Raw genomic sequence first — 14,787 nt, 5'->3', positions numbered from 1 at the left:
CCCGGGCCGCCGCGGCTGTTCCCATGGCGACGGGGGCGGGGCCGCCGCGGGGGGCGGAGGCTGCGCAGGGAGCGGTGCGCGGGCTCGCGACCCCGCCCCGGCCTCCGGGAGAACGGAGCCCCAACCCGGAGGCGCCTGGGAGACCCCGGCCGCGGGGAGCCTCAGCACCCAGGACCTTGCCCACCCCACCCCAGAAGCAACCCAAGCGGTCCCAGCCCGACTTCCGCACCTCTCCCCCCACCCCGCCCCATTCTCTGCGATAGACCCCTCGACCAGACTTCCTGTGCGGGCGGATCCCAATGCTTCCTAACATCGCTTATTGGCGCTCAAGCTCCTCCAGCTCTAGGGACCCCAACCCTCCGAGACCCCAGCCAGGCTACTGAAAAGTTCCCTAGCTCTTGTCATGGTCCCCCCCACCCTAGGGGGGGCAGGGTCCTGACCAGGCAAGGCTGCCCCCTCCAGGGCTGCAGTTCCTTCACTGACCTTGACTACCTCCTTGTGACCTCCTGGCCAGCTCCCACCATCCCATCATCAGTCCCAGCTCCCCCACCCCCACCGCTGTGACACACATCTCAGACCACCCAAGTTGCTCTCCTGCACTTTGGTGTTTTATTATTTCCATATCTCGGGCATATATACAGGGTAGTAAGGGCACTGTTAAAATAAAAAATGGAGCCAAAATGGCCTGGCTTAAGTGGCCAATAGGCCACTCTGAGCGACAGGGGCCTGGGCCCTGCCCTCCTGTCTCGAGTCCCTGGGCAGGGGCCCCTTGGCACCATCTGGCCTGTGCACCGCAGTGACCTCGCCCAGCAGCCCCACAGGGCAGAGGGGCAGCGCTGGGGCTGGCACTGTGGGGAGAGACCCCTAGCAGCTGCCCGCCCTTCCCCATCCAGCTGCTTCCACAGCCACCCTGGTAGAGAACCCACAGTCCTGTCCCCAGAGGTCTAGTTCCCGAGGGCAGACACCAGTCCTCCGAGCGTCCACCGCGTGCTGATCCAGCCCAGGAGCCCCTGGTCGTGGCCACTGCGCTCAGAGGACCTGCTCTGTGCTGGAGGCGGAGATGTCCAGAAGCCGCCAGGCTGCGTAGGGGTTGAGCTCATCCTGGTCTCGGCAGAGCGCCCACACATACAGCATGCGTAGCACCTTGTCCTGCCGAGGTGGGGAAGGTGAGGGCTGGGGACAGCGACTGTCGAGAAGGGACAGGGCAGAACACACAGGGGACACTGGGAGGGACTAGGGGGTCAGCGTGGGCCTGGACTCCAGAGGCTACAACTCAGGACTCGGCTTGAGCAGAAAGCTCAGTCACCCTCCGACCTCCACCAGGCCCCACCAGGGCCCTAGACTTCTCGAGACCCGGCCCTGCTGTTGCTGCAGTCACAAAGAGCGAGGGAGCTGAAGGCAGCCACCCGCCCGGCCACGGCCCTGCTCTGCTTCCTCCCGCACTCACCGGGTCACCCTCGACCACCTCGCCTTTGGGGTTCTTGATCACCATCACCAGCTGGGCCTGGAAGGTGATGATTAGCACAGGCCCCTGCTCCATCATCTTGCCCATGGCCAGCTGCAGGGGGAGGGGGGACTCAGAGAGTGGCCACACCCCTTCCCTGCTGCTCCCCTTGTGGTGCAGATCCCCAGTTCCCAGGGGGCAGCCCCAGCACTCCCTTGTCCCCCTTGTTGTTGGGCCAGGCCCCATAAGGAGCCTGAGGAGTCGCCCGTTTCTGGGTGGGGGATTCCCACGAGACCCTTCCCAACGTGAGCCAGCCTGAACTGCTAAGGACCCATGCAGCTGCCCCGGACCTGGGCTGGGCGGGCACACCAAGGCCTCCCAGAGGGGCCAGTCCTGCACACAGGCAGGGGTAAAGGGAAACACGTGCTGGCGTGCCTTCAGCCCCGCACAGGGGCCTGAGCAGTCCTGACAAAGCGCCAACCCTTCCCAGTAAAGGTGCCGGGACAGCAATGCCTTTGGGGGCCCTGAGGTCTGCGCAGCAGCACCCCCTGCGACCGCCACCTGCCTAAGAATTCTCCCACCACAGACTTCCACTGAAAGGGACCCTGGAGGTCCCTTAACCCAAGCACCTGCCCATGCCACAGCTCCTCCAGGGACAGGGCGTGCCTGTTAAGAGCATACCGCCCCCACCCCAAGGGAGAGACACTCACATCAACGTTGTCGATATCCAGGATGCGGGAGTGGAACTGCAGGCCCAGCGCCCTGGCCTGCTGGATTGGGTGAGCCAGCTGGCTGTAGGTCTGCAATGACAAGCCGCATGCCCATGGCTGCACGCACGCTGGAACGCAAGCCCCGCCCGGGCATCGCATGACCCAAGGCTGGCACACCGCGGGGCCGGGTGCACGGTCCTGGGCATCTCTCCCCGCGGGCCGGCTTGCCAGCCGAGCCCCATGCTTTCAGCCCTTGTGCCGTCCAGAAACAGCTCCTGGCTCCTGAGTGTGCTATGCCAGGAGTGGCAGATGCCAGGAGCACGGGTCCAAGCAGGCAGGCTGATGCCACCTGTCTGCTGGCCCCCAATCACCCCCATCCCCGTTATAAAGACAGCACTGCATCGAGACTACCGACTGAAAGCGGTATCGTCGGCAGACTCGGTAATCTTCCTGCCACAGGAGGTGAAATACACCCCCCGGGGTAAGTCGAGGCCTCTCTGGCTGATCTTGGACTTGCCCCTATTCACCGCGTTCTGCATCTTGGCCTGGAATCAAACGTGTTTTCTAGGATTTGCACTAACCCATGGCTGCTCCAAAAGGAGCTGCCCGGGGTGCCGCCTCCTCGCCGACCAGCTCCTCCTGGAAGCTGCTGTCCACGGGCAGCCCGTTCTTCCCAAGGGGCGGCGGCACCCCGCGTGACACCCCTGGCCCCCCTCAGCCTGTTCCCGGGCCCAGGACGTGTGCAGCCTTGTCTCTTTCCTCTGGAAGCTTCTCTGGACGCTTCTGTGGACTCACCAATTATGGTGGAAGACATTCCAATCACACCTACTTTTTATGGAAATAACTGATCTACCAAGAAAAAAACTGCTGCCACTCCCATTTCTGGTGCGATTCTTAAAAATGACATTTAAAAAACACCTCTGTGTGAGCACCTGCAATTTCAAGGGCGCTTCCAGGGGCACCAGCAGCTCTCTGGCAAAGATAATCAACCACATCCTAATGGTCCCAAAGTATTAAAACACACACACACACACACACACACACACACACACACCACCACCACTCCTAGATGCCTGCTGGATTAGTCACCATGCAGAGGAGTATTAAAAAAAAAAAACCTGACATCGTCTCCTCTGCTTTCTCCAGCAGAACAGAATCAGCCAAAAAAGGCTCTGGACGGCTTCATACAAACAAGCTTGGAGAACAAGCCCCATGAAGACCAGGTCAGGCAGTGAGCAGGGTGAGGTGAGGTGGCCGGCCAGAGCCCTGCAGGGCCGGGGAGGCTGCCAGGCCCTGAGCAGACAGAGTGCGCTCCTGGGGGGGCTGGCCCGCTGTCCCCAGCCCAGCGCCGTGCAGCCCCGGGACCCTGAGCCGCGACTGGGGGGGGAGCAGTCAGGCCTCGGCAGGACACACGGCTCCTCCCCATGCGGGAAATCCATCACCGCCTGTTTTGATCTGTGTTTCGGGAACTCGAAGTGAGAACAGCTAATGAGTCCAGCCAGCACTTCGGGTCCCGCAAATGCTGCTTTCTGTGTTCGCGCTGTACCCTCATGACGCCTGTGACACGGGCGTGATGATGGACTCTGGCCCAGGGACGGGAAGGTCACACACACCCGGAGCTATTCGTGGCCCCTCTCCACCCAGCCCCCACCCCCGGGGTCCCCCCACAATCAGGACACCAGACCCCGTCACGCCCTTGTCAGACCGTGCTGCCCACGCAGATCTCCACACTGTGATTCTTTCTAGGCCTGACTAGAAAAAATAGAAAGAAACACTCACAGCTTCATAGCACCAATCTTTGAGAATGTCGAGCTCTCCAGAAATCATGGCCTAAGAGGGGGAGAACAACAAAAAAAATTAGCTTGAGACTAAGAGAGGACGATCTGGGCGGGAGGCCCTCCCCTACGGGCTCTAGCTGGGGAGTAAGGGGCTTTCGGTTGGGCTGTAGCAATGGACCTGGAGGAACAAGGGCCTGTGTGTGACCCCCGGCAGCCCAGGGTGGTCCCAAGGGCCTCGTGGGGGGAAGCAGAGGCAGGTGGCAGCATGGTGGGCTCACGCTGGCCAGGAAACTGAGCCAAGGAGGCCAGGAGCTGCATTCTCCCTCCACTGGGGATGAAGCTTTGCACAGCTGGGTCCACACAGGCACAGAGGAGGGGTCCCGGGGGTGGCCTCCCCAGATGCCATGGGCGATGCCTCTGCAGGAACTTGGAGGCAGGGCCGAACACGCTGAAGGTGACAGCGGAGCCCAGGGCCCCGAGGGAAACCCCAGGCAAGCTGGGGGCTGAGAGCCTCACCCTACAAGAAACTGCCTGTGCTCAGACTGCTGCTTTTGGGGACTGCTCCATTTCTACCTCCTCCCGCCCTGCCCAAAGTGGCGTGAGGGACATGGGAACATGGAGGAGGAGGGGACCCCATGAAGGTCACTGGGACGGAGGAGGCAGGAGGAGGGGACAGGAACCCACCGGGGCTTGCAGGGCCTTTCTGTGGACTCACTGGGACTTTCCGAAAGCCTGGCACATGCCCAGGTTGTGGCCACATCTTGGGGGCTAAAGGAGCAGATGCAGCGGGGGGGCGGGGGAGAAGGCAGCCGACCTTGGCTGGGCAGGGGTCTTGTGGAGGGTGGGTTGTGGCGGGACCTTGAACAAGCTGCTCTCTCTCGTTTATGAGCCAGAAAGAGGGGCTAGAAGATGGGACACCTCGGGTAAAGCCCCCACAGGGTCCTCCTCATGGCTCGCCCACGGGCTACGGCTTCCCCCACGCCTGAAAGGCCCCTGGCCCTGGGCAGCGGCTCGCTGCAGCCTCCAGGGAAGCGCCTCAAGCAGAAAGCACGAGGGACGACACAGGGGCTCCAGGCCAGCTTTCAAGGGAGGCATCATGACAGGGAACTCAGTCCCAGGAGCAGACGCACCCCAAGGGCAAGGCAAGAAAGCAGCCACCATCGTGGGGACCAGCAGGGCCCACGGGCGACCCCGGGTGCCCTCTCAGAGGTGCGTGACTAACAGGGGCCAGGCGTGGGGCCGCTCAGGCCTCTGAAAGCGCGACAGGTGTCTGCCCCTGGCGGAGCTCCTGAGCAGACCGCAGCCTGTGTGACGAACACCGCCCGGGCTCAGTGCGCAGTCCAGGGCGACAGAGGCAGGGCAGGACGGGGAGGGCCCGCTGAGGGGACGACCCACCTCCAGGACGTTGGGGATGATGTCGTTCTCACACTGCTGCAGGAACCGCTCCTTGTCAAAGGCGGGGTCGACTCGCAGGATCTCCGTGAGCACCTCCGACATCTCCGTCTTAGAGAACAGGCCCCCTGCAGGCAGCCAAGCCAGGAGTGGGTTGAGGGCCCGGGGTCCTCCCCTTCTGCTGGCCCCAGTGGCAAGGACGGGCAAGCCACTCACCCAGCAAGTCCGTGACCTTGTCTGTCAGTGCCCGGGACGCCCGGATGAGTGCGTTGTCGCTTTCGTCATACTTCATCTTCATCTCGAAGAACCCTGTGGGGACATGGACCGGAGTCGGGGGGCCTTTCCAGAATGACACCCCTACTCCACGACTTCGAAGGCAACTCAGGGCCCCTGTGAGATCCACTCTCTGTGCAGGCGGGGTAAATGGGGGGCCTTCTCTGAGCCTGCGTCCCCAGCCATGGGCCGAGGGGGCTGTGCGGACAGTGAAGGGCTGCCGTGCTGGCTGGGGCTCTCCCTCAAAAGGAAACAGGCCTCTAGCAACTCCCACAGGACAAGGGATGAGGGTGTGTGATGTGGCAGTGCTCCCTGTTGGCACCGGGAAGCCCCACACCCCAACGAGAACAGAGGACTACGGACCCTTGAGCTGGCTGGCCGGGCCCTACTGGCGCCTCCTGTCCTGCCCTATGAGGGAGCGTCTCATGGTGGAATCCACAGCCGTGCCCCCAGCGAGGTGGGTATCCCTGGCCACACTGCTGCTAGCAACAGCTGACAACGGCGGGGATGGGTGACTTGGCCCCTACGGTAGGGTCCCCGGCCCGCCAGCCCAAAATGCACTGGGCTGCCCGCATGAGCAGGGCTGCCTGTCGGCCTGTGCTCTGCCAGGGCTCTGCTGCTCACTGGCTGGGTGATCCTGTGGAAGTGGCTGGTCCTCTCTGACCCCGGTCTCCTCCTCTGTGAAGTGGGGGCCTGGCTTGAGCCCAGCACATGGGGAGTACTCGGTAAGTGTCCGCTGTCACGGCTACGCTGTCAGCTGAGCCTCCGAGATGTGAACACTCACGATTAAATACCACGTTGTTGTCCCTGAAGTCTTTCCACTGCTGGTACCACTTGGAGTCCTTGTGCAGCACAACTCCCAGGGCCTCCCTGGGGTCAGACCGGGGCAGTGGTGAGCAGCAGCGCGAGCCTCTGTGCGCCGGCACAAGCACCCGAGCCCTCCCACCCACCCGGCCCTGGGGGGAGGGGTGTAGCGGGACAGCCCACCCCTCACCTCTCAGCCTCCTGCTTCCTCTCTCCCCTTCCCACCACTCCACCCCCTCCCCCAGATTCACTAGGGAGCAGGAACCCTTGAACAGAAAGCTGGGGAACGAACTGACTCGGGCAGGAACCTTCTGCGGACGTTCGAACACACCCGGTGCGTGGGGTGGGACAGAGGCGCTGACCGCTCTACCTACTCATTGGGCTCAAACACCTTCTCTTCCTTGAACTTCTCCCCCGCAAACTCCTTCCTCTTCCTGAGCCGCTCTGGCCTCCGATAGGGCCCGGTCTGCCCCAGCACACTCTCGTCCAGCTCCTTCTTCACGGACTCCACCCCCTGGCAGAAAGCGGTCGGCCACACGGTGGGCACTCAGGACCTCCCCGACACTGCAGACCACCATGGTGGGCCTGTGTGTTTGTGCCCCACGTCGGGAGAGCATCTGCTGGGAACCTCAATCTAGGGCCTGACGGCACCCCAGGACCTCGGCCTCCCCCAGTTTTGAGGTCACGTGGCTCAGAGTGACCTGCCTAACTTCCCTGCATGGACAAGACTGTTCTAGATGGACCCTGTTTTTCTTTGGCCTCCCTCTCATTCCCCCAGACCTCCCTGTTGGGGCTCTGGCCCTGTTCACTGGCTGTGCACACCCCCCCTCTGTAGGGCCTGCCCCTGCCGTCTGTGGCCTCTTCCCTGTATGCTCCTGTCACTTGTCGCTCAGGAAATCCTCGTCCCCTGCTGGGTTCCCCAGACCCCTTGAGAGCAGAAATGCAGACTTTCTATTCTGTGGCCCCTGTGGCCAGCAGAGGGCCCAGCTGCAGAAAGATTCGACAGGTCATGGGGTACGAATTCGGGACCTCCAGTCACCCTGAGTGCAAATGGTCCCTGGTTTAGGGACACAAGCTAAGGATGTTAGCAGCTGAGAGGCTCTCGCTTGCCCAAGGCTGGTGCCTTGGGTGGGCACTTCCCCCCCAGGGCTGAGCTCCGAGGTGGGAACTCTGGCTCCTGGACTCAGAACAGGCCAAGGCAAGAGCACCCCTGCCGTAAGGCTCAGCCCGACCCACCTGGGAGAGGGCTCTGAAGGCGGCAGTCTTGCCCAGCTTCTCCCCACCCTTGGACACCGACTCAGCGGACTGCTTGGCAGTCTTGGCGGCTTCTTCCACGCTCTCCTTGATTTTCCGGCCGAGGTCACTTTTACTGACTTCATCAAGACTCTACTGAGACAGAGGGACAGGGGTGTCAGCACAGCACCCCTCGGGGCCCACACGAGCTCCCCCAGAGCTAAGGCCAGCCCAGCCCCCCAAAGGGCAGGAATGGGTGTTCTGAGCTTGTCTGGCATATGGGGCCCCGAGACTCAGGTCCCCTGTGTACAATGTCCGGGGTGCTGGACCTTTGGGCTCCCGGGTAGACACCAGGTCAACTGCGCTCTCCCCAGAATGGGCAGGAGTGGCAGCCTGGGGATAAAAGGGGAGGAGTCTGTGCCCAGCTCTGCACTGGCCTGCCCCTCTCTCCTGCCCAGAATAAAGAAAAGCAAAACAAGCCACAAAAAGGAAGCCCCTGGCACATCTCCCTCCCATCTCCACCCTCGCCCGAGGCCCAAGCAGCTCTTCCCGGCTTTTTGGCAGGAAGAAAAAAAAAATCCTCATCACTCCTCCTGTCTTTGCCAGTGGCACCAAAGCTTCTCACCCACATGGTAAACCGCAGGGCACGGGGGCTAGTCTGACTTCGCTCTCCTTCCTGAGGGTGCCATGCAGCCTAACTCCGGAAGCCACCCGATGAGGCTGGCTCTTCCCTTGCTTGCCGCCCACGGCTACTCGTGGCCTGTGCCAAGTCACGCCCTGCCCAGCGCCAGCTCTGCCTGCAGCCTCCAGCACCGCTCTCCTCCCAGAGGCGACGAACAGATGGCCCCGGAGCCGCGGCCAACAGAGCGCGGGGGCCCAGAGACGGTTACCTCCTTCACTGTGCCTGTGATCTCCCCCAGCTTCTTCTTTATCACTTCACTTGTCCGCACGGTTTCGGATTCAATGGTTTTCTACGGTAGGAATGTTGTTTCTTTTCAACGCCACGGTTATCTTATAGGCAAGGGTCCAAAGACTCATTTTCTCAGCATCCCTCCCCCGCCAGCCTGCCCACCCCGGGGCCCCTCACTGCCCCACAGCCTCCCCGGCGGGCTCAGCAGCCAGAGGCTGACACATGGAGACCCTCTAGGCCCAGGGCCTGGCTCCACTCTCGCGCTAGGTGCAGGGGTGATCTGGCCCCCTCTCCACCCCCTCCCCCTGGCTCACTGACGTTATCCTGCCTCATTCTGCACCCTCCAGCTGCCAGCCCCTGCCAGATCTTCCACAGCCACTGTCCCACCCGACTGGCTCCCGAACCACCCCTCAGCCCCCACGCCTGCCTCAATGGCAAGGAAGGGCGATCTGCTGTCGGGTCAGATCCCCACAGGCCCTCTAACAAACAGGCCTTCCGCATGGCCTGGGAGGGGACCAAGAGAACAAAAACCCTAGAGACCTGGAGTGGGGGCCCACTGGTAAGATGGGGAGGCTGCCCCCACCTCACAGAGCCCTCGTGCAGCAGAGGCGGCGGAGCCCGTTCGCCGTGGCAGGTGCCTGGCAGCTGCTCGGTAAGACAGCAGTCGTTAACGAAGACACCTGCGGTGTTATAACCCGCTTTCCACCCGCTGTACTCAGAGCCACGACCAGCTCTCAGGAGCAGCACATCTCAAGCCTACTGCTCCAGCAGTCACCGGGGGAGCCCGGCAGGTGCACACTCCCACCCGGCAGCTCGGGGTGGGGAGGGGCTCCAAGACCCCGCATTTCTCACGAGCTCCCAGGAGAAGATGGCGCTGCCAGTATGCAGAGCACGGCGCTCCGTCTCACCACAGAAACGGAGGGATGGCGACGTACTCCTGTGCCCTCGCCCCCTGGCCTCAGTGCAGTGACCTCACCTTCCCCCACCGCGCCGGCACCACACGGGAAGCAAGTGTGCCACCGGGGGAGACGTGAGGCAGAGGGACTCACATATTTCCTTCTGGCTTCCTGGAGTGCGTCGGACTCTTCCAACTTGCGGGCCTCATCTCGGAACTTTTTTATGCTTTCTTTCATTTCTTTGTTTTTGGCTAATTCTTGTTTGATATTATCCAGCAAGCCAGAGAGAAAACCTTTCCTGTTTCCAGAAGAATAGGATCTGGACTAGAAAGAATGTAAAAGAAACAAAGGGTTTGTACTTTCTCCTCTGTGCTGCCGATACGGGTTTCACAATGAACAGCTATCTGTCTTAGGAGCGACAAAAGTCAAATCAAAAAAGCATCAGGTGAGGGGCGCCAGGGCGGTTCGGCCAATTAAGCGTCTGCCTTCAGCTCAGGTCATGATCCCGGGGTCCTGGGATGGAGTCCCTGCATCAGGCTCCCTGCTCAGCGAGGAGTGTGCTTCTCCCTCTCCCTCTGCCCCCACCCCCCTTCGTGCTCTCTCTCGTAAATAAAATCTTTAGAAAAAATAAATAAAAAATAAAAAACCATCAGGTGATAAACTGTGAGATGTCCAGACAATGAAATATTATTCAATAATAAAAAGAAATGAGTAAGCAAGCCATGAAAAGATGCTGTGGCCTTCCACAACGTCGTATGTCAATGACACCTCAATTTAAGAAGACAGAGAGGAACCTTAGCTGCATACCACCCAACAAGAGAAGCTGGTCTGAAGAGACTCCAGACGGTATGATCCCCATCCTAGGACCTTCTGGAAAAGGTGAAACCATGCAGACAGTAAAAGGATTAGTGGTTGGCAGGGGCCTGTGGCGGGGGGGGGGGGGGGGGGATGAGTGGGCAGAGCACACGGGAGTTCCAGGGCACCGAGATTACTCTGTGACAGCACGATGGTGGACACAAGGCAGACGTCCGTCCCCAGCCCGGGAATGTACAGCACCCAGAGCGAACCGTGAGGTAAACTGTGGACCTCAGTTAATAACAAGAGATCAACACCGCCTCATCGGTTGTTAACAACTGTGCTGCACAAACCCAAGATCCGCCTCATGGAGAAAATGCCTCACGGGGAAAGCTGTGCGCCCAGGTGGGAGGAGAGGGGAGAGAAGGTGATGGCAACTCTCTGTACTTCCTGTTCAGGTTTTCTGTACTTCTAAAAGTGCTCAAAAGACTAAAGTCTATCCTAAAACAAAGTACCAGGCTCCTCCTCTACCGGAGGAGACCGTGGATGAGAAACGGGTGCAGCTTAGAATCCTTAGAGGGATTCAAATGTGCTCACCCGAGGTAAAGGTCAATAGCCAAAGGGGCCCTTGCCCCAGGACTGGGACAACATCCCAAAGAAGCTGGCACAGGGCCCTACTCCCCTAGGTTTCTGGGGCCAGGATAACTTCTTCCTTTGGAGTCACTCTCAAGTCCCAAGTGCACAAATCTCCCTTGTCAACCCGCAGGATCACTGTTACCAAGAGCCGAAGCTCAGGGGTCCCCCTGGAAGGAAAACCTGACACACCTAGAAGCCGGAGCCTAGAGAGGCCAGAAGAAAGGCCAAGGCCCCCCTCCAGGCACAAGAGCCAGTACACTGCCCAAGACACAGGCTCCAGGGTCAGGCTGAGCCAGGTGCAGATCCCTGCTTCGCCACAAGCATGAGAGCAGGCCCCGAAAAGGGATTAAAGAACCTCGAGAGGGAGCCATGCCGTGGGGTAATGGCGGCTTTCACAGTGTGCCAGTGCAACCGCGGTGGCCGGGGCCCGCCTTCCCATTTTCAAGGTGCCTGACTCCCGGGCCCCCATCAAGCCCCAGGGCCAGCCTGGCCAGCCTTTCCCAGCAGGGGGGTGGGGGAGTCCAGGTTCTAAGACCTTTGGGACTGCGCCACGACCTGTGGGAGAGAGTCCACTGCTGAGAAGAGACTCAGAGGGAAGGGCAGGGTGTGGGCTGCCCCGGTGTGTGGGTTTGGGCAAGTAGATCAGCTTCTGGGTTTTCCTCCCTGTGGTGGTGAGGCACCCACAGAAAGAAGCATGGTTGAACAGGTATGATGGGAAGGGCAAAAGCTCTAGAAAATGTTGTCTGTGAGGAACAAAAGAAACAGGAAACCGAGTCCCCGAGATGGGTGACTCTGCTCAAATGCTTGGAGGGCTGTCACGCAGAAAAGGGAAGAGCCACAGGGAGGTGGATGGAGGCCTTAGATGTAGAATGTCAGCCAATCAGCTGCCCCGGGCAGTGTGGGCAACACCCTGCAGCCCCCTCTCCTGTCAACTAGGCATATCTTTCAGAAGACTTTCCCCTCTTCTCGGCCTGCTGGCATTCTGAGTCACTCACCACGGGCAGCTCTCCACCGGGCCAGCGTATCTGATAGGTACCATGGCGTAGCGGCACCAGGCTGTGGCTGGACAGAAACTGGACTCCACTGCCGAGGCATCTCTAATTGGGGGAGAAAAGAGAAAGACTTAATTCAGGTAAGAGAACGAATGGGAAGTAAGTGGGCCACACTAAAAAGCAGGGGGTCGCCCAAGACTCATTTGCCGATTTTTACCGCATGCCTGTGCCGCATGCTCGGCGCTCTGCAATCTTGCTAAATTTTGAGAAGCCAGTGGAATCTTGCGGAAAAGATGACACTGGATCTGCACCTCCAGGGTCCATGTCTACTTTCCTGCCTCTGAGCCTGGGGAAAACCAGAGGAGTCCCAGGAAATGCCAACCTACGATGGAAGAAGGTGAATCGTGCGCGTCTGATTTAATCCCAGAGACTGAAATGGGCACCCAGAGCCTAGATGCTGGCAGTAAACAGTCTTCTCTCACAAGCCTACCCCGCTTCTGTCAGCCCTGGAAGACCAGAGACCTGGGCTTTCAGAGGTAAAACAGGGAGAACTTATTGTTCCAGGCGCAACCCTGGGAGCCAGCGGGACAACTGAGGGGACCCACCTGGGCCAAAACACTGCTGTCATGTGAAAGACATTTCTGCTCCTACCAAATGAAGAGCTTAAGCTCCATAAGAGAAGGGCCTGTGCAGGCTTGTTCAACGTTGAACCCTAGCACCCAGCACTGAGCCAAGCACGTTGGTATCAATGATCCCAAAGAACTACTCTTCCATTTCCACATGGGCCTTTCCTCTCCCTGTTCCACACTTCCTGTCTCCAGGAACTCTAAGCAACATCCCAAACTCATATAAATGCCACCATCTCCTATAGGGCTCAAGAGTCATTCCTGAGGGGCGCCTGGGTGGCAGAGCGGTTAAGCGTCTGCCTTCAGCTCAGGGCGTGATCCCGGCGTTCTGGGATCGAGCCCCACGTCAGGCTCTTCCGCTATGAGCCTGCTTCTTCCTCTCCCACTCCCCCTGCTTGTGTTCCCTCTCTCGCTAGCTGTCTCTATCTCTGTCAAATAAATAAATAAAATCTTTAAAAAAAAAAAAAAAAAAGAGTCATTCCTGAGACGCCTAGCTGGCTCGGTTGGAACAGCATGAGACTCTTGACCTCAGAATTGCAAGTTTGAGCCCCACGCTGGGGGTAGAGATGACTTAAATAAATAAATAAACTTACCCCCCCCCCCAGTTTTTTTTTTAAACAGTAACTCCTGGTGGCTCAGTTGGTTAAGCAACTGCCTTTGGCTTGGGTCATGATCCCAGGGTCCTGGGACTGAGCCCCGCATCCAGCTCCCTGCTCAGCCAGGAGCCTGCTTCTGCGTCCGCCTGCCACTCCCCTGCTTGTTCTCTCTTTGTCAAATAAATGAAACCTTTAAAAAAGAGTAACTCCCAAGAATTTAAGTAAGTTGTTCTCTGCCTACACCTATTGATCCTGGAGCCACAGATTTCAGCAACAGTCTGAGATGGAAGTGGATGGCTGTCTAACTTGGGAAAGAAATCCCAGAGCAAACCCAAACTTCAGGTTGGTTCCCCACCGGTTTTGTGCCCAAATCCAAACGTGTGTTAATTCAGTATCTCAACCCCGACTCAAAAGACAAGCAGCCAAGAAAAAAAATCAGCCCTGAGTCAGAGAGCTTCTTTCTCCCCACACTAGGATCCCTACGAGATATTTTCCTCCCTCCAGAGTCTGGCTCTGTCGTCAGTCTGACCCAGGGTTTTGGCCAGGTCAGCTACCCCACTAGCTGAGACTGTGGGCAGGTTGCTTAACCTTTCTGAGTTCCAGTTTCCTAACCCAGTTTCCTAACCTAGTCCCAGCAACATGAAGTACTACTGTTCTCTGAGCGCGCCTCAACTCTCACCGCCCCTATGGGCTCAAGCTCTCAGCCAGGCCGAGAACTACCTCCCGCACTTTCACACGAAGGGTTAGGAGGTGCGAGGCAGGAAATGGTCTCGGTAGAGGACCTGGCACATAAACGCGAGCCGTGACGGTCGCGGAGTTCTGACTTCTCGCTGTTTCTCCCCTGGGCGCCCAGGCCACCATTCACTCCCGGGTGCACGTGGAGTCTGATCAGGAAGTATGGGGCGATTCGCCCCCCGCCGGGCTCCGCCCATGGCCACATCCCACCCGGCACGCTCTGCCCCGGCCCATGAGTTTCGCTCCGGGACCCCGGGCCCGGCCTCCGCCGACACAACGCCCCAACCACAAGGCTCTCGCTGAGCCCAAGGAAGGGCGGAAAGAGCCAAAGGCCTGAGGACAAAAAGGCCCTGGAAGTCGCAGGCCTGGAGCTCCCTAGACCCGCCCCCACCCCCACCCCGACTCCGCACGTCCGCTTACCCGCGGGCAGCGGCACCAGCCTCCCCACAGCGCCGCCGCCGCCATGTTGCTGGATCCCGTGTGACCTTCTGGCGACGCGGTCCGATGGCGTCACCAGCCGCGTCTAGGTGGCGCGGCGTGGGCCTGGGAAAAGCCGGCCCTGGGGACGGGGTTTCGGAGGGGAAACGGCCTCTGATTAGACAGCATTCCCGGGGGGCGGGGCCTTGAAGAGGGGTCTGGAATAGGGGCGGGGCCTAATGAGGGGGCGATTCCGAGAGAGTTAGGCCTCTGATAGGGCAGGATTTCGGAAGGCGGGGCCTGTGACTGGATGTCACCCGGGGGGCGGGCTCTGTTTTGAAGCAGAGACCTATGGTTGGATAAGACTACGAAGGGGCGGATCGCGAGGGCGTGAATTCCTCCCGAGCGGTGATCTCCCCGACAGATCGTGCAGGGTTGCAGTGGCTGGAAGGACAAGTAGGGCGGTTGACTCCAGGGATAGATTCAGTTGGATTCTGCCTGACTGGCCCGCGGACCTGCCCGGTAGTGACTGACCCTGCTCTCACTGACA

The 14,787-nt window shown here is 59.7% G+C and overlaps 1 protein-coding gene across 1 annotated transcript; it reads right to left on the bottom strand.

Annotated features, from left to right (window-relative positions):
* Positions 1-560: 560 nt before the first annotated feature.
* TIMM44 (translocase of inner mitochondrial membrane 44) lies at positions 561-14,422 on the bottom strand. The gene is made up of 13 exons (XM_002921939.4): positions 14,241-14,422; positions 11,867-11,968; positions 9,594-9,764; positions 8,525-8,605; positions 7,638-7,787; positions 6,776-6,915; positions 6,382-6,467; positions 5,541-5,633; positions 5,328-5,452; positions 3,934-3,984; positions 2,155-2,244; positions 1,448-1,558; positions 561-1,149 (listed from the first exon to the last, which is right to left on the bottom strand). The coding sequence occupies exons 1-13, from the start codon at positions 14,283-14,285 to the stop codon at positions 1,030-1,032; spliced, it is 1,365 nt and encodes a 454-aa protein (XP_002921985.3). The 5' UTR covers positions 14,286-14,422; the 3' UTR covers positions 561-1,029.
* Between the last annotated feature and the right edge of the window lie 365 nt (positions 14,423-14,787).

The sequence above is a fragment of the Ailuropoda melanoleuca genome, chromosome 4 (assembly GCF_002007445.2).
Source record: "Ailuropoda melanoleuca isolate Jingjing chromosome 4, ASM200744v2, whole genome shotgun sequence".
In the NCBI taxonomy this organism is placed as follows: Eukaryota; Metazoa; Chordata; class Mammalia; order Carnivora; family Ursidae; genus Ailuropoda; species Ailuropoda melanoleuca.
Note: the sequence above shows the minus strand (reverse complement) of the source record. Positions and strands in the feature narration are given on the sequence as shown.

What these genes read in the sequence shown, in the direction of transcription:
- TIMM44 (XM_002921939.4), bottom strand. Translation starts at nt 14,285, where the DNA reads ATGGCGGCGGCGGCGCTGTGGGGAGGCTGGTGCCGCTGCCCGCGG. An exon ending in GCTGGTGCCGCTGCCCGCGG is followed by an intron (nt 11,969 to 14,240) that starts GTAAGCGGACGT and finishes TCCCCCAATTAG; the next exon opens with AGATGCCTCGGCAGTGGAGT. An exon ending in TGGATATCGACAACGTTGAT is followed by an intron (nt 1,559 to 2,154) that starts GTGAGTGTCTCT and finishes CTCCCCCTGCAG; the next exon opens with CTGGCCATGGGCAAGATGAT.